Here is a 23,622-nt window from a genome sequence, read left to right on the forward strand (position 1 = left end):
TCATCCCATTGTCCTTGCCAATATCTGGAGCCCTTCTGGAAGGTCTGCTTGGTGAGGGAATTTAATGGGTATGACCCAACTGAAGTGAATGCTGTCACCAAGCACCATCCAAGGCAAAGGCAGGCTCCTCAAAACACCACAGCGTGTCCTCCCCAACCTTACTCTCTGAATGTGACTCCTTGAGCCTTCAGGCCCTTCCCCAAAGTCAAGAGGATCAAGAAAGATAAACAGTTTGTATGGGGGGGGTGGGTGCAGTGGATAATAACAATGTGTTTTGGCTCTAATAATTATTCTTACCATCTGTGGTATTTTTTGTCACCATGTTCTCACGACTGGGCTCTTTCCCAGGTTAATGTCACCCAGCCCTTCCCGTGGGGCCTAGCCTCACTCAGTGGAAGCTGTGCTTTGGGATTCATGACCAAAGACATCAACACCATCGGAAATGGCAGTGTCACATGGGTTGGCACACAGGCTCAGCAACTGGGGTGTGCTGGGCGATTTGCCGTTACTTGTTGGCTGGAGATGGGGAAGGCCTAGAGACTTCCTTCACACCGCAGGATAGGAGAGCCTGGCAGAGCCCAATGCCATGGCCTGTGGGCCACTGGGGCCAGTTGTGCTCTGAAGCCACACACAAGTGTGGAGAGGCGAGCAGGAAAAAGGTTCCAAGGATGTCGCCTGGTACCTAGACATGCTGATGGCCAGGGTCAGGTCTCCTGAGGGCAGAGGCGCTCTCTCCGATCCTGTGGACACCACCCACAGGCCCAGGGAACCTTGAGCCTTTCCATGATCAGGACCCTGGACTCTCTCTGCACACGCAGCCAAAGTCCACAGGTCCCAGGGAAAGAGGACTCTTGGACCCTGGAGCACAGTAGCACAGTGGCACAGGGCCTGCCTGGCAGGAACAAGGCCTTGAGTTCCAGTCCACGTACCAGAAAAACAAAAACCCCACAAAGGAACAAAACAACAAAAAACCTGACTGTGAGTCCAGGGAAACCCACCTCAGAAAGCAATCCTGGGAGCCACCACACTGCCACTCTGCCTCTGCTCCTCACCCCACCAAGCCTCTGCTCCAAGATTCTGAGCATGGATTGGTTAAGATCGATTGCCTTACAGGGGGGATGCACACGTCCCACAGTTTTGTACACCTGCAGCCCCCGCCGGCCCTCCGGAAGGTCACCCTGGCTCAGCACTCCCTGAGCCTCCCTCCCAGCCCTCCCCAAGAAACCTCCGGCCTCTGCTTGTGAGGTTCCCTCCCCAACCCCTCTCCCCAGCTGTCTGTCCCCTTAACCCTTGAGGGGGTCTCAAGATGGAGACTGCAGTCCTTCTGCTTTCTACCTTTGAAACCTCCTTTGCCCCAACCACTTTGGCTGTACTTCTAGTTCACTGTGGCAGGCAAATTCTTACAGCAAGGCTAGTCTTTGGCCTAACAAACTCCAGGACAGGAAGGTAAGGAAGCTCTCCCTCTGACTGCTGTTTTCACCAGGCTTTTAACTCCTTGTTCAGAGGGCAGAGACTACAGCCAGGAGCACAGGCAGGGGCTGTGTCGTGGATGATCGAGAGCAGATTGGGGAAGAGCTGGGAGGGAAGAGTCCTTCTGGGCTGGGGACCTGGTGCTCTGCAGAGAAGGAGGGATCCAACAGGAGCCTCTTCTCCCCATCTCCTCACCATCCTGGACCCAGGAGGGGACTCCTGGTCCCTGAGGCGGCCTCTCGACAGGGTCATGGGAAGGGGACACACCAGCCTGGGTCCCTGGTGACTGAGCCCCCTATAGGGTGTCACAGGGAGAGACAGTAGGTGTAGGCTGCCTTCCAGAGCTTTGCTTTAGGGTGTGCAGGGGGAGAAGGTGACATGACCTAGTTCCCCACTCCAGAAGTTCAACAGCTTTGCACTCTGACCTTGTGCCCATGGGTGGGTATGTTCAGTCCCCTGCATTATGAATATTCACCTGTTGTTGCATTCCCTAACTTCACCTCCATCTGTATCTGTAAACAGATGTCCCTCATGGGAAGCTGACATCTGTCCTCAGAGGACAAACAGTGAAAATAGGGACATGCTGTATGTAGCTGAAAGACTCAGGCATGGAACCGTGGCTCAGTTACATTTGATTTATTTTATGCAAACATTTAATTATGTCTCCCACCAACCATGAAACACAAGTGGGCCCCGAGCACCCAATGAGTAAGCAGTGAAGGCAGAAAAAGTTAGGATCTAAGGAGAACATGGCAATCCAAGAACTTAGGGCCTAGGGAAGGATGCACGCTCTGGCATGTGGCATGTAGCACATGGGTTTTAGACCTTTTTTCCTACTCAGACGTCCGAGGTCCTGGGGGTCCCAGGTCTTGCATGACCTGGAAGATGAGGGAAAGGTCCTCAAGGAAGGAGGTTAACACTGTCTGGAGGCGGCCAGGGTCTTGGGCAATCCATCTCCTGAAAGTGAGAGAAAAGGAAACTCCAGTCAACAGTCAGAACTGTGATCTGGCAAGCGTCGCCACACCCAGTGTGGCCCTAACACTTAGGCACCTCCTGGAGTCCATTAAAATCTCCTCCCTGCGGTCGTGGCCACACCCCCAGAACCCCAGGCCTTTAGCACTGACACATTCAAGAAATTGCCATTCATGGTGAGCTCCCTGTGAACATCCGGGAATTCCTGAAAAGCAGCCAGGGATCTTCGCGCCACTTCAGCCTCCACAGAAGATGGGAAAACCACCTTGAAGTTCCCAATGGAACTAAGTTAAGACGTGATGCTGTACCAACAGGGCCAGGGCCGCCAGACACTGTCGCGTTCCGTCCAGTCCCGTCCAGTCCTGTCCCATGCTGTCCCCTCCCCAGCCGGCTCCCATCCCTGCCCCTCTTCGCCCAGCACCCCAAGCTCGCTCCTGCCCCCCGTAGGCCACCTGGGCCCCACGCTGTTCCGGCCTGGGCCCTGGGCCCTGCCTCGCCTCTCCTGCCTTCCTCCCTGCCTCCTGCCCTCACCGAGTCCCAGCCCCGCTCCCGACATGGCTCCCGATGCCTGCCTGCGCCCCCAGGCCCGGCCACTGCGCCACGTCCTGAAGGATACAGTTCGTGCAGCTGCATTCCTGGCCAACTGACCACGACCACAGTCTGCCCACCGGGCTGTGTGGCATACGGTATTTGTACCACAGGAACAGTGACTCCGGCACTGGCACTTGCGGGGCCACTGGTACCTTCTGGGCCCAAGCCACCCTGGTGTCCAGCACCACCCTGGTCGTCATGGATTCTGGGGCCACCATGGTCACTTCCGAGGCCCTCAGCACCACCCACACCACCTCCAGGGGCCTGCATGGCTGTCTGGCCTCTTCTCCTCAGTGCCCACCTCAACCTCAACCTCTTGCCTCAAGCTCCTGCTGAAGGAGTCCGCGCAGCTCCGCCCCTTCCCACCCACAATGCACCGCGAGAAAGCTGTGGCGCCTGCGCAAGCACGCTCACACCTTGGTGTTTCCCGCCAAGCCAGCTGGTCTGGCCGCCTGCACGCCTCTTGTGTTGCCAGGCAACATGCTGCCCTTGCTTGCATCAATGAACCCCCAGTCTGGTCCCTTACAAGCTGGCCCAGCCCCGAGTCCCAGAGACCCCCTTACTTCTCAGGGACACTAACGGGGTCCAGGTACCCGGCCCTATGCCAAGGAAGTCTGTGGGGCCCTGCAGAGCCCTGGGGCCAAGTGAGGCGTGTCAGGGGGACAAGTCCTGCCTGGGACCAGGACACCTTGGGCAGCCACGGGACCCGCGATGCCCACAGAGGCAGCCGGGCCTTTGGCGCCGTGCTGGCCCATCACCCCAGTCCCCAACCACTCTCCCACCCCTCGACCACCACCCCTGCCCCTAACCACGCCCCTCCCCTCCCACTGAGATCTGGAGGAAGAGATGGCTCCTGCCAAGTCCAGCCCCAGCCCAGACCACCCTCCCCCAGCTCCTGAGGGGGTTGCGGCTACCTGGCGGTGCCCACCCTGGGGATGTGCCCGGGACGCCGGCTCCTTCCGCAACATGTGACTCTGTCATGCGTTGAGCCGTCCTGGAGAGGGAAGCAGGGACTCAGTGTGGCATTGAAGGGGAGAAGCAGAATGGTGGCCCAGGCCCACTGTCTGCCCTGCCCCCTTCTGATGAGCATCTGCAACAAGCAGAGAGGAGCCTTCCGCTGTTGGGGTCCATCCCAGCAGCCGGGCCCTCTACTGCCCCAGCCCCCGGGTGTTTGCCTCCTGGCCTCCTTCCCGCCCCTGGTAACAAAGCGGTGGCTCTTGGTTGGACCGGAGGTGCCTGCCATCTTCACCTGGGGGATGACCCTGTGTGTCCACACGCCCTGCAGAGAGCGAGACTCGACAGAGGCAGACACAGCGCACCGCGCCACAAATGGACATCCAGTTAGGTACCCAGAGGACCCAACCCTGAGAAGTCCCTCCAGCCACCTCTTCCCTTAGCGCTGAGCACCTCCTCGCCAAGGTGGCACGAAGAAACCGGGAGACAGCAGAGATGGGAGTGAGGAAGAGGGCGAGGGGCGGAAACGCACTGCAGGGGAAGGGAAGGGAGAAGAGAGGAGAGATCCAGAGAGAGCCGTGACCCACAGCAGTCAGCAGAAACGTGGTGTAAATATGTACAGCGCAGCGCTCCTGGCTGCAAAGGCGAGAAAAGGCAGACAGGACAAAGACGGCGAGAACATGAAGACGCCTCCATGGGCAAGAAGACGAGGAGGTGCCGGGGCTGAAGGCGTCCTTCCTGAGAGCGGAGTCTTCTGACGCTGCCTCTCCTCCACCCGCTTCCAATCTCGTAACTTTTAGAGCAAAATAGGGATTCCCAGACACCACAGGCTGTGCTTCTTCTGTTTGCTCTTTGCTGTGCTCAGCGCCCTGTTCCGTGTGGGCTCTGAATAACGATCTCGTCGTTGGGAGGGCCTCGCCACTCACCGGGCCCGGCCGCGTCCCTTCACCTCCCTTCGCCTTGGTGTGCCCTGAAGAGGCTCCCAGGCAGTGCCCGCCTCCACCTGCACCCAGAGCACTACCTTCCCTTTTGTCCTCTCCCAGTCACACTAGTAGGCCGGCCCCCAGCAGCCCCACGGATGTCAACGTTAACCACAGTAGGAGTCAATCGACATAAGACACGTGCCTTTGTTCAGTCATGGTGGCACACAGCTGTAATGCCAGCAGCATCTGGGAGACTGAGGTAGCAGAATTGGGAATTTGAGCACAGCCTGGATAATGCCTGACTAGGCAAGACCAGGTTGTGAACTATATACTTAAAAATAGGGCTGGAGGTAGAGTTCGGCACCAAGGCGCTGGGTGGGATCCCTAGTGCCACCCAAAATGTCCCCAAGAGAGTAGAGGTGGAGGACATACAGCATGAACTGGAAATTAGCCAGGCGGGTGTGCTGGACAGTCCCTTCCGACACGAAGGGACAGAAAAGACGTGGCAGCCTTGCTCAGAAGCAGAAGCTGCTATCGCCAAGCCCAGACTTGGCTCCAGGAGAGTAGCACAGGAATACAGGAATGATCGATCTTGTGAAATCTCTTGATGAAATTCATCACAATCCATGATAGCCAAGGATGTAGCAGCCACCCAACAGATACAATGAGGCCCTATGAAATCAGATATTCATGTGTGTTTAAGACCCTTATTTGTGACGGAGGCAAACCCTAAACAGCCCTCCAGCTTCAAGTGCTTTGAGTGGACTTGGCAACCCACTAAATCTGGAGGACCCCATGCCTGTGTAACGTCCATGTCCCCCCACCCCATCTTCACTGTGGATGACACCTCTGATGGAAACTGCCCAGTGCGTTACAAACTCCCCTAGGGTAAAAGGTGTCTTCCACCATCTTCCTCTGTTTTCTGGGAAAACAAGCCTTTGTAGCTCAGTGCATAGCTGCAAGGTTGAGTATTCCCGGAGAAAGAAACAAAAACAAGACCCACAAAGCTTGCTATTTAGTAACAAATTTTTCCAGATTTACAGAAACTGGGACATCTGGTGACCTTCAGAGAACAGCACCTCGCGCACATCAGCCAAGCGGCCCCCAACAAATTGGTAACTATCTTGGGGCCCGGCTGTCTGCTATCCCTGCCCAGCATCCCTCTGCAAGCCTGGTTCCTGAAAATCCCAAGCAAGGTGGCATTTCTGTGTCTTTCTGTGTTTTGCTTTTAGGACTGAAGTTCCATCTTCCCACCTGCCAGCTGCTGCAAGGAAGGTCTTTCTTAGCCCGTGACTGTGTCTCACAAGAGCCTGGCTTCACTGGGTGGCAGCAGAGAAGGACATTTCTTGGGCACACGTTGAGACGGGAAGCAGAACCCAAGGTCAAAGCGCTGAACAGCCAGCCCTGAGGATCCTTCCCCTAGCTCAGCCAGCCCCCCCAGAGCGCTCCCGTCCCACCCCAATGCTTTTGCTGAGCCTGCTGAAACCTATTGTGTGTGACCCTCTCATCACAGGGCATCACTCTACCCCGCACCCTTGTGGATGCTTGGCTCCGTCCCTTCCTTAGTCCCTTTTCTCTGCTCAGCCGTGTTAGAGAACACCCCATACCTTACACAAATTAAAGGAGGAGAGGTTTTCTTTAGCTCATGTTCAGGGTCCCTGGCCCACTAGCTGAAAGGCAGACACAGCGTGGTGGAAGGGGCGGGGCGAGGTGAAACTGCTCACCTCATGGTGGCCAGGAAGCTGAGCCAGGAAGGGAGATACACACCCTTCTGGATGGTGCCTCCTCCTCCAAGGAAGCCGCCTCCCAGCTGCAAGTCAGCTACAGCGCTCCCAAGATTCAAGTGCCTTCCAAAAGCCCTCCTATGAGCTTCTGAGGCCTTTGGGAGGCATTCTTGATCTATCCCAGAACATTCTGCCTCCTGGCCCCCTCAAAGTCTCATGGCCATCTCAGTGTGCCAGATGCATTTAGGCATCTCTGAGGGTTACAAGTCTTAACGGTTTCAGCATTGCTCAAAAGTCCAAGACCAAAGTCTCCTCTGGTACTCAAGCCAAACTTTTACCTGTGAGCCCCTCCGGGAAATATAAAAGACAGTTAAACACATTCAAAACCCAATGGAACCCAGTAAGTATTCCCACTCCAGCAGGGAGGAAGAGGGAAATAAGAAGGAGCAGGACCAAGGCAAGACTGAAACCCAGCAGGGTAAACGTTTAATCCCATAACTCCATTTCCAGCACCTGGGATGGGTGGTAATAAGATGTGAAAACCAACTTGGGCAGCCCCGCCCACAGGGGATTGCTAGCTGCGGCTCTCAAGGCCAAGCTCTTGGGTCTGCTTTGCTCACTCTCTTGTGGCTTTCCTCAGACATTCCGTGTCCCTGGTTTCTCCAACTTCCTAACGTCTTCTCTGCACTTTTGGTTTCACTCTCACAGCCTTGCACACTACTTTCTTCGAGGCACACTGCTTGGCCTCTTGGGCTGTGTTCTGAAGGCTGGGTGAAAGCCTCCTTGAACCCACAACTACTGCATTTTACATGCCTGTAAAAGCAGCACTACAAGGGTGATGCTAAGCTTTGGGACAGTAGCCAGGCCCCACTGTTACTTTTACTGTGGCTGCAGAGATCTCTCAGTGCCTAGATGGCTGAGCACTATGAACTGAATCTTGGGAAACCAGTTCCCTGGGTGGTCCTTTTGGGGAAGGGCTGTCTGAGCCTCTCTTCTCAAAACAAGTCTTTTGGACCTCTTAGCCTGTGAAGGATGAGACGTGACCGACTTCTCAGATATCATCAAGTCATCTTTTCTACTTTCCTGACATAAACTACCTGGCTTCTTTTTAATGCTAATCTTTTGAGCAAGCAGGCCCTCCTTGACCAAACCCTTAGAGGCCCCACCGACATGAGAGCACCTTTCTGTCGACAATCAAGACTTTTAAAGTCACTGGGCTATGCTGTTTGCTTTTGACTCCCAATACACAGCTGGCTAAAGCCCGCAACACTATCCATTTCAGAGCTTGAATGATGGGCTGCCTTGACATTTCTTCTGCCAGATTAATTTGTCCGCTGCACTTAATCTCAGTCTCCCTCAAAGTCTCTGGACGTTATCAAAATGCAGGCACTTTTTGTGCTAGAGCATAATACACACAGGCTCGCGCCCGACTGCCCATGGCGTTCCTGTTCCCCGCTGAAACTGCCTGAGCCTGGCCTTTACGATCTGCATTTGTCTCCACATTCTGGTCTGAGTGCCAACCAGAATCTCCCACTGAGCTCAGTTCATAGCACTTTAGAGGCTTCTCCAGCTGGAATCTCCAAACCTTTCCAAACCCCTCCTGCAAACCAGGTCCAGAGGCCTCTAAAGTAAAACCTCGCTCTTGGCACCAAAATCTGTTCTAGTCTCTTTCTTCTCTCATTGTCCAAGCACAGTTCCTGACACTCACAACTTAAAGGACGAGAAGTTTGTTGTGGCTCACGTTAGGATCTGTAGTTGGCTGACTCCAAGGCAGAAATGGTATGGTGGAAGGCCCTGGGCAGAGGAAACCTGCTCACATTATGTTGGCCAGGAAGAAGAGAGAATTGAGGTGCTGGGAAGAGAGACACACCCTTCCAGGTCACATCCCTAGTAATCTGCCCCCCCCCCTCCGCCAACTAGACCCCACTTCCCAACAATAAGGTAGCAATATCACCCCCATGAGGAAAGCCCGGGCTGTGGGAACATGAGGACTTTGGGAAACACCCCTGATAGAATCTGTAACGGTCACCAAAAACACTGCCCTCTCACAGCCCTCTCCAGGGGAGACTGTCCTTTTCTTTCAGAACCAGCATAGCTCGGGATCAGGAGGTGGGCAGTGTGCCTCCCCAACGCACTACTGCAGCCCTGAATTTCCTCTCCCTTTCAAAAGAAACCCCGCCCTCCAAGACTCCTCTGCCCAGCTTCCTCACACAAGGACTCACCTCAAGAGGGCAGAGCAGAGCCATGAAGAATGAGAAGGGAATCAAGAAGCCGAAGCCAAACCACACCTTCCCAAGCCAGCCAGCCTGACAGGTGGGCTGGGAGACAAGAAGAGCAACCCCCACCCCGGCCCCTGCCACAAGCAACTGGCTGATTCCCAGCGGCTCAGGCTGAGATGATAGCAACTCAACTAAAGAAAATGACTTAATGCTTCTATTGTTTGGTTGACTTTGCAGGCCGAAAGCTGGCAGTATACGCATCTATTTGGAGGATCACAATATGCATTGTAGCAACTGTGGGGATTTCCTTCTGCCTTGTTTGTGACACCCAGTGTTTTGTCCCGTCCTGTTGTTTGGTTATATTCCTGTATCCGCTATCCTGAGCAAGTATTTCATAGAGACATATGCAATATAGCAACCACTGTTAAACATCTGTCACCTTCTTTGGAAACACGGGTGTCACCGTTGTTTTTTGTTGTTGCTGGTGTTGTTTTGCTTTTGATGTTGTTGTTTGGCTTGTTTCCTTTTGATGTTTCTCTATCTTTTTTCACTTAAAAGAAGAAGGCCAAATAGTAGCAGAAGCCCAGGCAGGGCCAGAAAAGGCCTCTACAGCTCCTCCTCCAGCACTTCACAGGACACTGGATCTCCAGGTTTCTGTGTGAGGCTGGGGGAACCCTCAGGGGTCAGCCTCTTGAGAGACTAGCCTAAGCATCCTGGGAGCATCTAGGGGCTGGGTGCAGGTGACACCCCAACTGGCCCACAGTTCTGTCAGAAGCAGCCAACACCTTAGGGCCACAGCAGGAGGCAAGCACCGGGATATAAGTTCTTGCTTTCCTGGGAGGAGAGGCAGGGAGAGAGTGCCAGAGGGAAGAGCAGCTTCCCCTTTTGGTTTTAAACAGATGTCACACCGGGTGGGGGGCGGGGCACTGGAGGGTGTCTGCCCCTGACCTGACCCATCTAGGCGGATGGCTGAGGCGGCATGGTATGGCATCAGGCCTGTGGTGAACACCTGCCCCACTCCTTGGCTATCCCAAACCACTCTGTTCCCTACACCCCCTCCCCCTGTCTCTGGGCTCCCACCATTTGCCCCGCACCGAGGTGGTCAGGACGCAGTATGAACTGAGTCCCACTGCCTGGGGGTGGGGGGGGGGAACACCTCTATCTCCCCATCTCTCTAGGCTTCCACGGCAGAGCCCCCTTTACCTCTTTCTGCTCCCTCCCTGCTGAGGGCTCCTTCCTCTGCCCTGCTGCCTGTCAGCTGTTTTGCTGTTGTATGTATCACTTTGCCTGACAATAATGTTTTTATTAAGAAAAAAACCTGACAGGGAAAAGAGCTATTTCTTCAGGAACATTCACCAAGCAACTGTCTTTATCATTCCAGCCTGCAAATGAGCCACATTTCCTGTGATGGGGAAAGGAGTTTGCCTCCCCCTACTCCTGCCTGACATGAGCCTTCACGTGCCATGTGACAGATCAGTCCCCTGTCATCCAGTGACACCAAACCACTCTCCTCTTGCTTGTGGGATTTCCTCCCCTGTCCTCTCCCCCAGGGTCCTCAACTTTCCTGACTGTGCTGCGGCTCATTTCCTCAGGGAGGCCAAGCGGGTCCCTGGCATAACTTCCCTGGAAGGACAGTGTGCCAGCGTCACCAAGATGAGGGCTTCGACTTCCCTAAACACAACTTTGCCCAGTATTGGATACGGAACCCATGGCTTTCCCATGAGTTAAACGCCTACTCCAGTCACATTTTTATTTTATTTTATTTTAAAGAGATTAAGACAAAAGAGGACATAACAAAGCAGATCAGAACAATGTAAGCAACACAGTATTTTGAGACACAGTCTCACTAAATGTGACATTCTTGTCTTTCTCTTTTTTTCTTCTTTTGTCCTTTTGTCTTTTTGTGACAGGGTTTTGCTATGCAGTTCAAGTTATACTGGAACTCACCTTGCAGCCCAGACTAGCTCCGAACTCATGAAGACCCTCTTGCCTCAGCCTCCTGAGTGCTGGGATGACAGGCCTGCACCACCATGCCTGGCCTGACATTCTTGACTGAGGAAAATATGAGCTACTTCATAAATGATACTGGGACTCCAGGAACCTTTGAGAGAGTACTCATGCCATTTCCCACACCAAAGTAAACTTGCATTAGAAGAAAATTTTACATTAATACTGTACACTGTCAATAATGTTTTTAAAGATTTTATACTGAGTAGTAGTTTCCTTGGCCAGCAAAGCCCATAATAAAGAAATGTATTGAAGGCACTTAAAGCGTAAGATCCTCAGAATCATTCTAAAAAAATGTAAAAAGCAAGGCTGGCTGTTACTGCTTGAACAAGGGTTGTCTCGTGCATCTGCCTGCTATTAACCATCATGAAACTTTACAGAAACACAACCTGGCACAAAGGCCACCACAACCTGATAGAAGGGAGCAATGTTTCTTCAAGGACATTCACCGGCAGCTGAATCTATAATCCAGTCCTCCCCATTTTTACCGTGAAAACTTCCGCTGGATTCAGGCTCCTCAGCTTGCTCCGGGTTCATTACTGTAAGCGTGTTCCCATTCCAAGGTCATTCTCTGCCCCAAATAAACACCACGGTCCCTTTAAGAATAGGTTGTTCTGGTTGTTGTTTGTACAAAAACTTTGTAAAATTCTCCACAGGTGAGCCACTGGAACCAAGAGCACTGAGCAGCAGTTCTCTCGGAAGGGGTACGACCTAGGTGGCTGGGGCCTCTGGGCTCTGCAGGAGAGGACTGGGAGCCTCCTCTCAGCTCAGCCAAGGAGCCCTTGCTCCCCAGTGCCCTGGAGAGAGACACCTCTTATCATGAGCCTCCCATCCAGCCTCAGCCAAGGGAGGTACAAATAGTGAGGAGGGGGCTTCCGCTTCCTAAGCTGCCCTCCCACCAAGGGCATCTTCCTGAATGGGGCAGGAAGCTTTGGGCAACATCCCTGGGGTCAGGGACCATGCCACAATGTCGTCAGCCCCCTGGAGTGCATGGCCCCAGTGCAGGGTGTCTTTGAGGAGAGCACTGGCCATTGGCACTGGCCAGGATGCTCACAATGCTCCTGGAGCGTGTAGCTCCTGCCTTGCTTTGAGGCCGGCAGGAAGAGTGGGCATGGAAGCCAGCTCCCCTCCCAGCAGCATGGCATGCTCGCCCCTCTGACCTCAGGTCCATGGGCTGAGAATGCTCCAGTCCCGTGTGCTACTTATGGCCACCAGCTGTTACCTTTACTAGCTCCTCCTCTACCTCCATCCCTAAGTGTGTGTCCCCCAGGGGAAGCCGCCCAAGACCTCAGAGGACAAAAGCCAGAAACCAAGGAGAGGCGTTAGCTGAAACAAACTCAGGAGCGGAAAGGTTGCTCAGCTTTATTTTTTTCAGTGCCACACGCTCAATGTGGTATGGGCTTCAGCCCCCTTTTGCCAGAAGAGAAGAGGACGGAAACAAGGGCTTCAAGCGCTGCAGGATCCGCAAGAGCAGGGCAAGTTCCTCCAGGAACTGGGTGAACACTATCTGGAGGTGGCCACGGTCCTGGGCGACCCATCTCCTGCGAGACAAGGGACAATCGCTCCGGGTCAGGACTCGGAGCCTGGTCAGCACCCCCAAATTCAGCTTCCTCCATACTCAGGGACCCCGACATTCTGCACTGCCCACACTCAGCACCTCCTGCACTCAGAGAGACCGCAAACTCATCCCCCCCCCACCGCCATCTGCGCCCACCGTGCCCCGCGGCCTCACACAGTCAGGACGCTGCGGTCCCTGGTGAGCACCCGGTGAAGGTCAGGGCTCTCCCCGAAATCAGCCAGGTACCTTAGGCTGACCTCAGCCTCCAGGGAGGACCAGAAAGGCACCCTGACCTTGCTGTGGTGAGAGGTTAAGGCCTGATGCGCTACTGTCCACTCCCGGCCCGCCAGGTCCTCTGTCCCCTCCTGTCCAGTTCCGATCTGTCCGGTCCAGTCCAGGCCCGGGAGCTCTCAGGCTGTGCTCACCCACGTGGCTCCCCTCCCTCGCCCCCTTCGCCCGGGCTGTGCCTGTCCACGCGGCCCCTCCGCCCGGGACCCCATCCCCTCTCCTGTCCCCGCGTCCACCGTGGGTCTTGCGCGTCTCTGGCTCCGCTCCCCACGCCTCCCCGTCCCCCAACCAAGGCCCCGTCCTGAAGGATACAATTCATGTAGACCGGTCCCTGTCCTGCTGACCAAGAGCACAATGTCCCCAAAGGGCCACGGGCCATGGGGTATCTGGACGATCCGCAAAATGGTTGCAGCGTAGGCTCCCTCGTCCCCGGAGACACCTGCGCCACCCTGGTCACTCCTGTGGCCGTCTGCTCCGCCCTCAGCACCGCCAGAGGACTGCATGGCTGCCGGACCTTTTTCCTCAGACGCTGCCTGGATTATTTATACCGGATCAAGTAGGCCTCTGTGAAGCTCCGCCCCTTTCACCGCCCACAATGCACCTGGTGATGCCTATAGCGCCTGCGCAAGGTGGCTCTCGTGTATGTGTGCGTGTGTGCGTGCGTACGTGTGCGTGCGCTCATGCGCGCGCGAGCGGATTTCCCGCCAAACTGGCCTTCAGGCCTAAACTGCTCTTTGGTTGCCAGGCAACGGGGCTTTCCTCACAGAGCCCCGTCCAGAACGCCCCCCCCCACGCCCAGTGCCCATGCGCAATGGACCTTCAGGCGTGGGGTCCCCTCCAAGCTGGCTCAGCCCTTGGGTCCAGAGATGCCCTTGGGTTACCGGGCACTGAGGAGTTCCAGAGGTCATGCTCTGTAGTGGCAAAATCTATGGGGCCCTCCGGAGCCGCTGGGTGGGATGGCACAGGACAAGGCCTGGCAGGTTAGGAGCATCAAAGCCGTTTCTTGTGTGAATGCCTGGTGCTGGACTGTGCAGGACGGGACGGGGCTGGGCGTGGTGGGGAAGAGGCCCTGTCTGGGATCTGGACGCCTCTTGGAGCTGCTGGACCTGTAACGCCCACAGGGGGAGCCAGGCCTTGGGCGCTGTGCTGGCCCATGGTCCCTGCCTCCAACCAATGCCCCCCAACCGGGTTCTTGGGGAGGAAGTGGCTGTGGCCAAGCCCAGCCCCATACTCTCCAGGCCCGGGCGTGCAGTCAGGAGTGCAGCTTCCTGGTGGTGCCCACCCAGGGGTGTGTCCGGAACAGCCGCTCTTGGGTAAGTTTGAGATGCGAATAATCACTGTTGAGTGAATCGAAACAGGATGGGCGATCAACACGGACTTGTTCAGCTCTTGTTGTGTATCTCAGTAGAAGCATGAAAGAAGTGTCTAAAGGACTACTATACACAGGAAGGGTTCTTTGTATATGAATGGTTTACAACGTGTTCACGAAATATGTAGGATCAAACCAAACATACTGAAAGAAAATTTCCGGGAACTTATTTGGCCATCTGGATAGCTGAAGTCTTTCCTAAACCACTAACAATAGAATGATGATAACCAAAAACATGCCTTGGGTATCACGTTCCAATCGTTGTTTAAAGTAGTAAGCAGGAATTGGCTTATTTATCCACAAATATGCCACACTTTCAGTGTGGTTACTTTTAATGATGAAATAGCAGTTGAGTTTTACTTTCTTTCTTTGTTCCTCCACTATGCACTTTTGGCTGGCCTTGAAGTCACTTTGTAGCCCAGGTTGGCCTTGAACTCACTGGGATCCTCCTGCCTCCACCCTCTGAGTCGTGTGATGACAGATGTGTGTGAAATCATCTGGCTTTTCCTTTCCAAACTCGTGTGTGTGTGTGTGTGTGTGTGTGTGTGTGTGTGTGTGTGATTACAGTTAGCATGTATTACATTTGTCAACAGAACAGTTAAGAAAGTGATTCATTACTTGTGGAGAAAAACTTCTAATTAGTTCCCAAGTGAACTACTTTGCAGAAGTTGTAGTTATTCGGTACTATTCACTAGAGGCTGAATTTTTCCCGGGAAAGTTCTTCTAATTGGCACCTCTGCTTGATGCGGTGATCACTGTTGTCCTGGGCACTCCCTGAAGTCACCGAGTCTCAGGGCCAAGGCTAGACACCAGGGGGCTGACGCCACACAGCTCCCTTTGTGTCTGTGGCTTTGAGCTGCTTCTGCAAAGCGGTCTTTTCCAAATTCTGCAACAGTGCTGGACCTTCCTTGAAAGCTGTCTCTCCAGCGGGCAGCTGGTAGCTCGCTTCAGTGATTCATTGGGTTACATTAGATGTTTTTCTTCTGTTCCTTCCGACTACTCACATATGAGCACAAAAGCCCCACCCATGGGAGGTGCTGGTTAAATAGTGCCCTCCACACTGCCAGTCCTGGCCTAAGCACTGCCAGTCACAGCCTTCATGTGTCTCAGTCAGAAAAGACTTGTTTGGCACGTGACAAAGATATGTTTCTGTCACGTTGGTCACAATGTTTAACAATTTTGACTATGAAACGATGGGGCCCAGGTGAACAAATTTGAGAGTGATAGTTAAATAAGGAACTCTTTGCCAGATACTCAGGATGTTCTTGAATTTCTGGGCTTCAAACCAATACAGTCATGACTCAGCATCCACGGGGAGCTACTCCAGGCTTGGGATCAGGTCCCTGAACCTGAACCGCCATGAACTCAGAGCCCTTGCACCAAATGTAGCATTGGCATGCCCCCTCTGCAAATAGTTTTAGGAATCTCTAGATTACTTACAATTTTAATGCAGTGTAAGCGCTATGGCATTTTGTCCTTCTATCGTGTACCCCGTACATGTTTAGTAGAGACGCGGTTTTCTTCTAGTGCTTCCCGTGCGAGGTTGGTTGCATTTGCAGCACAGTCCTGCAGCGTCAGCCCGAGCTTGCCCTGACCAGCCTCACTGTTCCCTCACTGCCCGCGTTCTCCCTTCTCCTGTCTTCTCTCCACAGCCTGCCAGTCTCTCATTGCCCTGCAGCTGATTCCCTTCAAATTGTCCTAGCCACCTTCTAGGTGACCTGAGGCCAGCTTAGCTTCATCTCTTACCTGGGTGTGGATGATGGTGTGTTCCGAGTTCTGCAGAGTTTACTGGACCCCTTTCCCAGAGATGTGGCCCGAATAGTGTTCTCCCTTAGAAGAAGGGGACGAGGCTGGCACGGGTCCCCCTGATGCGGACTTTTGAAGGGCCCAGCTTTACACCAAAGGGTTCGAGATGTGTGGGCCTGCTGATCCCTTGGAGGTCATGGAGAGCTGCTGGCCTCTGGAGGGCTTTCTCTCTGGGCGTCCTGAGCACACCCCCAGTGTGAGCCCCGCTAGGGAGCAGCACCCCAGACAGCGCATGGTTCCCGGCCCAGGAGCTCCTGGGACTGGGCTGGGGACTCAGCTGGGTCAGCCTGGGCTTGCCCAGAGCCAACTCCTCCTCCAGAATTCGGTGGGGGTGGGGTGGGCGGGAGGGTTTCAGGAGCTACGGGAGCGTCAGGGATTCTGCCAGCACAGCGCCCACAGCCGGGCTTCCCCAGTGGGAGTCGAGGGTCCAGCAGCTTACCGAGGTGTCCAGGTCTCAGGCAAGGAATGTCCCCAGTCCCGCCCCAGGGCTGTGTTGGGTCCCCAGACTTCCCTGGTACAGAGTCCTGCCTCTGGACACATTCAGTGCCCCTGTAGCAGAAAGGAGTCGTTGGGACTTAGGGCTGGGTGACCCTGAAGGAGACCTGATGGTTAGGGATCCATTGGTACAAGGCAAGGCCCAGCAGGGTGCCTGGCAACACAAGAGGCTTGCAGGCCACCATACCATCTGGCTTGGCAGGCATCTCCTAGGTGTGGGCATGTTTGCAAAGGCGCCACAGATTTCTCCCGGTGTGTTGGGGGGGTGGGGGGAAGGGGCGGAGCTTTGCAGACTCCTCCTTCCTCAGCAGGAGCCTGTGCCAGGAGTTCTGGATCCAGGAGGGCACCGAGAGAAGAGGCCCGACAGCCATGCAGGCCTCTGACGGTTGTGCTGGTGGTGCGGAGGGCCACGGAGGTGACCAGGATGGCGCTGGACACCCGAGTGGTGCAGGTGTAGTCACTGGGGCTGGAGAAGGAGGCGCCTGTGCTCCTGTAGTCAGGTGTGTTGTGCAGATGCCTCCCGGGCCGTGGACCTGCGGGCATTCTGGCCTTGTGGTCTGAAGGCTGGGGTTGCATGTGTATGTGCTGTATCCTTTGGGAAGCGGTCACTATGGCCTGGAACGTCGGAGGGAACAGGGTCATAGGGCAGCAGAGGGGAGGTTGGGGCCAGGGCTGTAGCCGCACAGGGCCCATGGTGGCTGCGGGGGACAGGAGCAGGGCTAGGGTCCTGGGCAAAAGGGACAAGGGAGGGGATCCGGGTAGGGTGGGGACAGCCCGAGAGCTGCCCGGGACTGGACTGGACCTCACGGGACAGGTCATGACCGAGGGCATGGTGGGCAGGGCCCAGTCGGTAGATAGGGCATCACGCCTTAACCTGGCTCCTCAGCACCCTCAGGGTGCCTTTCTGTTCCCCACATTAGCGGAGATCACGCGAAGGTTCCTGACACCCTCTGAGGAGCACCATAGCCGGATGATGGTGGACCGCGGCTTCCTGCCTGTGTGAGGCTGCAGGGTGCAGAGGGCGGCCAGCACGTGGACACCCTCTGAGGAGCACCATAGCCTGATGATGGTGGACCGCGGCTTCCTGCCTGTGTGAGGCCGCAGGGCGCAGAGAGCGGCCAGCACGTGGAGCACTGGGTGTTTAGGGCGCTGAATGCAGGGGGCACTGCTCATGGTGGCCGCTGAACATGGCAGGCACTGATTGTGGGTGGAGCTGAGTGCAGGGGGCACTGCGCTTGGGGGGCCCTGCACGTGAGGGGCGCTGAGTGTAGTGGGAGAGGTTGATGCACAGGGCGGGGTCCCTGACAGGGCTGAGAGTCCTGACCTGGAGCAGTTTCCCCTCTCTCTCCCAGGAGATGGGTCGCCCTGGACGCAGGCGGCCTCCAGGCAGTGTTCGCCCCCTTCCTGAGCCAGCTTTCCAGAGTCTTGCAGAACATGGAGCGCATGCGTGCTGCCGATCCCCGTTCATCCTAGCAGGAGAGGGAGGCTGAAGCCCAGGAGTGCCACGCCACAGCGCACACACTTCCTTGGGCCTTCTGTGCCCTCGTTGTTTCACCCTTCAGGAGTTAAGGTGCTCAGAGGCCGCATGTTTGTTTCCTTGTCGCTGGCTGAGAATTGTACTCAAATGTTTCTTGCTGCACAAAGTAAAGCTGACCTATGACTCACTAACCCTAACCCACAGCCCCTGCCTGTGCTCCTGGCTGCAATCTGGCCTCAGCACAAACCACCGTTAGAGTTCACATCTAGGGGTCTCCAGCAGGCTCTGGGCCCCACACAGGGCCTCTGGAGCTGACAGATGGGGCTCACAGCTGGCTTGCTGTTAGGAGGAGGTCTGATGGGAGGCGTGGTCACCGGGTGTGGCCTGGCAGGGTCTGTGGGGCTCTCCTGTCCTCCCTTGCCTCTCTGCCTGCCACCACCAATGGTGAGCGGCTCCTCAGTGGCCAGGCCCTTCTGCCCTGCTGACTGGTGCTGCCTGGGAGCCCACTGACTTTGGACTGAAATGCAAGCTGAAAAAGCCTCTCCTCCTTCATACTGCTGGTGTCGGTGTAGGGCACCGGCTCAGTGAGGAGGAAGTGACCCGCACCCCCTCCACCAGCTCGGGGCGCCCGCTGCCTCCGCCTAGGAACTGCCCTCCCGGCTGCAGGCTGCCATGGGCCCCTCCCGAGTGGCTCGGACGCACTGTGTGCGTGGCCCCCTTCCTGAGCCCACCTGACGCGCCCGCACCTCCCTTGTCCAGGTCTTCTTGTCCTGGTCCTGCGTTCTGAGTTCCCTGGCCTGAGCAGCCAAGATGGAGCTGGCTGCCAGAGGTTCCCCACACTCCGGGCCCCCAGGACTCCACAGGCACGGCTGGCTGCCGCCCCCCTCCCCCGCCCCCTGCCAGCTGCCCAGGTCTGGCACTCAGCAGGGTCTCCCTCCGCCCACCACACCCTCTTGAAGTTCAAGACTGTGTCATCTGTGGCTCGACTCTCAAAGGAGTGGCTCACACCGTACCACACTCCTGCCCCTCCCCGTGCCTGGTGTGGCAGGGAGCCCACTTAGCTGTGGTGCGGCCTTCCCACTTCACTCCCACGTGTGTCCCTGGCACCTGTCCCACCTCCAGCTCCCACAGGTCTGGGCGCCTCCCCTCCCAGCCAGGACGGCCTGGTGCTCCTGCAGACCCCCACTCTCCACGCCACCCCATCCCCAGAGGACTCTGCACCCACAGGCTTTCTTCTGCAGGGCTATGGCCACCCCGACCCTCACCCTGGGGCACAAACCCTGCAGTTACCCCTTGACCCCTCCCTCTCGCTCATGGCCCACATCTGATTTCTCAGCAAATTCTGCTCTTCTGTGTAAGCCATCCAGAATCCAGGCAAACGCTACCACTTCTCCTGCCACTTTGGTCCGAGCCACAATCACCTCAGCTCATGGCTAATCCCTTGTGTTGTTAAATTCTGGGTAGTTTTCATCTCACTCTGCTCCATGCAGTTTCCTCCACCAGACCAGTGGGTAGCAAGTCACATTCACAGTGCCTTTTCTCTTAACACACCAGTCAGGTTCCTTCCAGGGTACAGTGTAACAATAAACTGGTTTGTTCTCTGTTTCCTGTCTCATCTGTCTTCTGTCAGTGGTCTGATCAATATTTTGATGTAACAAAGTATTGCCAAACCTAGAAGCTTACTCAACAATCATTTACTTTGTGTGTATATATTCAATTTGTATAGTTACTGGGGGTAAGCCTCATGTCTGTTCCATGAGGCATCATCTCAAGTAACTGCACCAAGGGCTAAAAGAATGGGCTGGAGGAATCCAAGAAGTCATTCACACAGTGGGCGATTTGGGGCTGGCTGCCAGGCAGGACCACTCATCAGAGTCTGAGGGAAGAGCCGTGGTTCCTGTCTACATGGCTCTTGCTTCCTTACCACATAATGCCCTGGTCCTCAGCTGAAGTTGTATCGCCTTGTTTTACCCAGTCTCAGAAGTCAGTGTCCCCTCTGCTGTGTGCCATCAGTCAAGGCATCCACTGCCTAGTCCTACCCAGTTTCTAGAATGGGATATGCAGGTTGCATCTCTTAATGGGGAGTATATAGATTCTAGAAAAGCAAGTAGGACAGTGTGCTAAAATTGGCTTTCCCCAAAACCCTAATTGGAAGAGTAGGCAGGGAAAGAGGAGTTTCCAAATGAGGGTACAACCTTGGAAGTAAGATTCAACCAGGTCCTACAGGAGAACTCTGGCATGTAATTCCTACTCCAAGGCTACCCCAGTGTGAGGCAGAGGATCTGGGATTTAGTAAAGTTGCACCTTCCAAGGGGGAGTGGGAACTCATTGTGTTTTTGCAGGTAAAGCACCTCCAGGAGCCTGAGGAGATATCCTGTGCAAAAGAGTCCTAAGGGTGTGGGCTGTCAGCAGCAGGAGCACATCAAGGCTGTGAAGGGGGCCCAGAGAACCTGAGGGGAGCACCAGCAGTGCACACTGCATCCTGCCAGGAAGGAAGCTTCTTAATGAAAGACATCTCACACATCCACATATCTGTAGTCCTCACCTGAGGGCCAGCTCTACAGCAGGTGATCACTAAATTTGAACTGAATGTCATCATCATCAAAAGAAATATTTATTTTCTTGCTTTTGCTTTTTGTGCCTTGCTGCTGAAGATCTTCTGCATCCAAGATAATAAAAGTTTTCCTGTAGCCTGTAATATTTATAGTCTTGTTTCTTACTTTAACTTAATAATGTCCCTGGAGTTTTGCTCACCTTCATGATAACAGGTTTGTTGAGGTATAATCTTTTGCAGGAATGTACAAATATTAAATTCGAATATGTATACACCCATATGCCACCACCCAAACTGAGATACGGAACAATTTCATGACTTTAGGAAGTTCTTTCTTACGCCTTTCCAATCAATCACAGTTTCCCCAATAGAGGTAGGTACCTGCTACTCTGATTTTTGTCATGAGTGTGTAAAAATGAATCCAAACCCTCCAATGTAAGAACAAAGTAATTGAGATAATTTGAAGACAGCCACAAATCAGCTTGGCTGTGTTCTTTTACATGAAGCCAAACGAAGCCGAAAATGAATTAGATTTGGACCACAAAACAAAGAGCAAAACAAGAGGGGTGAACAGAAGCCAAATGGGTCTGGGAAAGCCAAGGAAACGGGAAGTTTATGGTTCCCCCTGTCCCACCGGCCTGCACCTGGAATGAGGTGTGGGCATGGTAGCAGAGTGGGGGCGAGGGTTACTTCTGTCCATGACCCCGCACCCTGCGATGGAGTGGCCACCACACCCTCGTGGCTTTCTAGTGCCCCCTCGGTCACAAACGAAAGTGCCCTCCTACACCAGGGTCTGAGTCTGGGTTCTGCTTGCTGTCTAGGTTGGGCGCAGCTTAAACCAACACCACACTCTCTCAGCTGGACAAAATAAGAACCAAATGAAGATAATGAAGTGACAAAAGAAGTGAGCAAAATTTAACACAAAGGGGAAAAGGACAAGTAAGAATCTGGAACCTTAAAAACATAACAGGGCTAGATCATAAGAACCCAGGTGTTCAAAGATCCTGGGGCTTGGGTTTTGAGATCCCTGTTTCTCAGGCCAGCCCTGTGGGACAACTTGTTTTTCTTTGGATCTGGGGATTGGGCTGCAGTGCATGTATCAAGGAAAAGTATTCACTGTCAGTACTGGGGACACGGGATTTAATGTGGCCTCTCTTGGCTTCTCAGCACCAGAATAACCCTGGGTCTATTTTCTTTCTATGACTCTAGCCTGTTTCCTCCACTCCAAGCCCGACGCCCTACTCTGGTTGACTCACCTTGCTTCATGACCTAGAGATGCCACTGACCCTGAGGCAGTGAGGCAGCAGAGAGGGAAAAGGCAGATTAGAAGTACTGGTCTTTTTGTTACTAGTATATGTTTATGATACATAATAGTTCACATTCATTTTGGGGAATTGGTGCATATATATCATACCTTGATCATTTGCAATGCCTTTAGCCCTCTCCCTTCTCCTTTCCCTTGACTCCCTTCCCCACGTCCAAAGAGTCTGCCTTCCTGTTTTTTTTACCATCGCTCTTTTGTTTTACTGTTTACTTACATTTTTGGTTTCTCATATAAAAGAAACCATGCAAAATTTAACTTTCCATGTCTGGTTTATTTCCGTTTGCATGGGCTCAAGTTCATCCATTTTCTTGCAAATGCCATGATTTCATTCTCTTTTATTACTCAAAGATCTAGATATAAAATAAGAAACACTGAATCTGCTGGAAGATAGGTAAAACTCTTGAAGCCATAGGCACAAGCACTGACACCAAGAATCAGCCCACAGGACTACATCAAACTAAAAAGCTTCTGCATAATAAAGGACACAATCAACAGAGTGAAAAGACAACCTACAGAATGGGAAAATATTTTTCCATCTTTTCTGATAGAGAACTAATATCTAGAATTTATAAAAAATTTTAAAAATGAACCTCACCACCCCCCAAAAAAGAGGACTATTGCTTCTTCGTGTTAATAATGATAAAAGCCATGTTATTCCTAGTGTCAGGGAGAGTAGTTGATTTTACTGCCAATTATCAAAGCTAGTTAATAATGGAACAGTTGAAGAAAGATGCCCAATGCAGTTTGACTGAGCAGAAGCAGTACTAGTTACAGCCACTGTTCAAATATAGCAAAATAATACTCAGGCCACTGCACATGTGTCCAGGTAGATTTGTTGTACTTTTCTTCTTTTTTTGTGAGACAGGGTCTTGCTATATAGCCCACGCTGGCCTTGAACTCGCAGCGATCTCCTGCTTCAGCCTTCCAAGTGCTGGAATTACAGGTGTGTGTCACCTTCCTGGGAATTTGTTGTACTTGAAAGCAGTAATGAAGCCTATTTTCAAACACTCAGCTTACTAAATGTGTCCTTCATTATACTGGATGTCATCATTTAAATAAGAGAGAACTTAAAACTTATTAATGCCAAAAATGAAACAATGAAAGCAAAGTGAATGTGAAAACTCAGTGCAACTATGAGTCCAGAGATTATATGAATGGAGGCTGAGGAAATCTTTAAGAGGAAAAAGGCAGGCCTGATGGGAGTCCTCAGTCTAGACTTTGTTGAAGCAATGCAGCTGATCCATGGTCCAGGGTAAAGTGGCCCAAATGACTCCGACAGGATTGCTTTGTGCCTTCATAGCTGGGCTGTGTACTGGACCCAAGAGCTCCTCCCTTTCCAAGGAAAGCTTAGCTCCCAACATCTTGGGGTGGTAACCTTTCCGACTTGAAGGCTTGAAAGCCTTGTCCCATCCTGCACTGGAGATAAAACAAAAATGATCTACAGAAAACAATGTATGACTATGTTTCATTGCCCTCTTGCTCCAGTGACTCATAAATCTTTCAGGAAGGTGTCCACCACACAGACATGGCAGAGACACACCATGTGCACTTCCGTGCTCCAGGGTAAAGTGGCCCAAACGACTCTCACAGGTATATTGCTTCATGCCTCAAATACATTCTTGGAAATGTTTTTTAGAAAGGGAAATCATTGTTTTTCTTTTCTTCCAACTAAATGGTATTTCAGCTATAGCTTGTAATCTTGTGTGGTTCATGTTCCTTGGAAGCTACAACTTTTCTGCACTAGCTGTTACAGTGTGGAAAATGCAGTGCAAGATTGAAAGGGAGAACACTATTCAGGCCACATCTCTGGGAAAGAGGTCCAGTAAACTCTGCAGAACTCAGAACACACATGAGGACATCACCATTTATGGTGACTAGCAGGCTGCAGCTC

At 53.5% G+C, this 23,622-nt stretch overlaps 2 protein-coding genes and 1 long non-coding RNA gene across 6 annotated transcripts in view; all 3 read right to left on the reverse strand.

Annotated features, from left to right (window-relative positions):
• Positions 1 to 2,091: 2,091 nt before the first annotated feature.
• Positions 2,092 to 11,424, reverse strand: LOC134475402 (uncharacterized). The gene is made up of 3 exons (XR_010046499.1): positions 11,349 to 11,424; positions 3,948 to 4,027; positions 2,092 to 2,427 (listed from the first exon to the last, which is right to left on the reverse strand). It is a non-coding gene; the product is annotated as an uncharacterized LOC134475402 (long non-coding RNA).
• Positions 11,425 to 12,206: 782 nt separating this feature from the next.
• Positions 12,207 to 16,171, reverse strand: LOC106025155 (EKC/KEOPS complex subunit LAGE3-like). Its single transcript, XM_063246625.1, has 3 exons — positions 13,019 to 16,171; positions 12,593 to 12,715; positions 12,207 to 12,401 (listed from the first exon to the last, which is right to left on the reverse strand). Exons 1-3 carry the CDS (start codon positions 13,207 to 13,209, stop codon positions 12,263 to 12,265), a joined length of 453 nt encoding a protein of 150 aa, XP_063102695.1. The 5' UTR covers positions 13,210 to 16,171; the 3' UTR covers positions 12,207 to 12,262.
• Positions 16,172 to 21,791: 5,620 nt separating this feature from the next.
• The window catches only part of Gab3 (GRB2 associated binding protein 3), a 65,410-nt gene continuing 63,579 nt past the window's right edge, over positions 21,792 to 23,622 (reverse strand). For 2 of the 4 annotated variants that reach the window (XM_013141024.3, XM_063246626.1), the window contains exon 11: positions 21,792 to 23,147. The gene's annotated coding sequence lies outside the window, so the exon portion shown is untranslated. The remainder of the gene's footprint in view (positions 23,148 to 23,622) is intronic. The other 2 variants (XM_063246628.1, XM_063246627.1) reach the window with 2 other exon arrangements.

The sequence above is a fragment of the Cavia porcellus genome, unplaced genomic scaffold (genome assembly GCF_034190915.1).
Source record: "Cavia porcellus strain 051 isolate PalLab524CR breed Dunkin Hartley unplaced genomic scaffold, mCavPor4.1 scaffold_3, whole genome shotgun sequence".
Classification (NCBI taxonomy): Eukaryota; Metazoa; Chordata; class Mammalia; order Rodentia; family Caviidae; genus Cavia; species Cavia porcellus.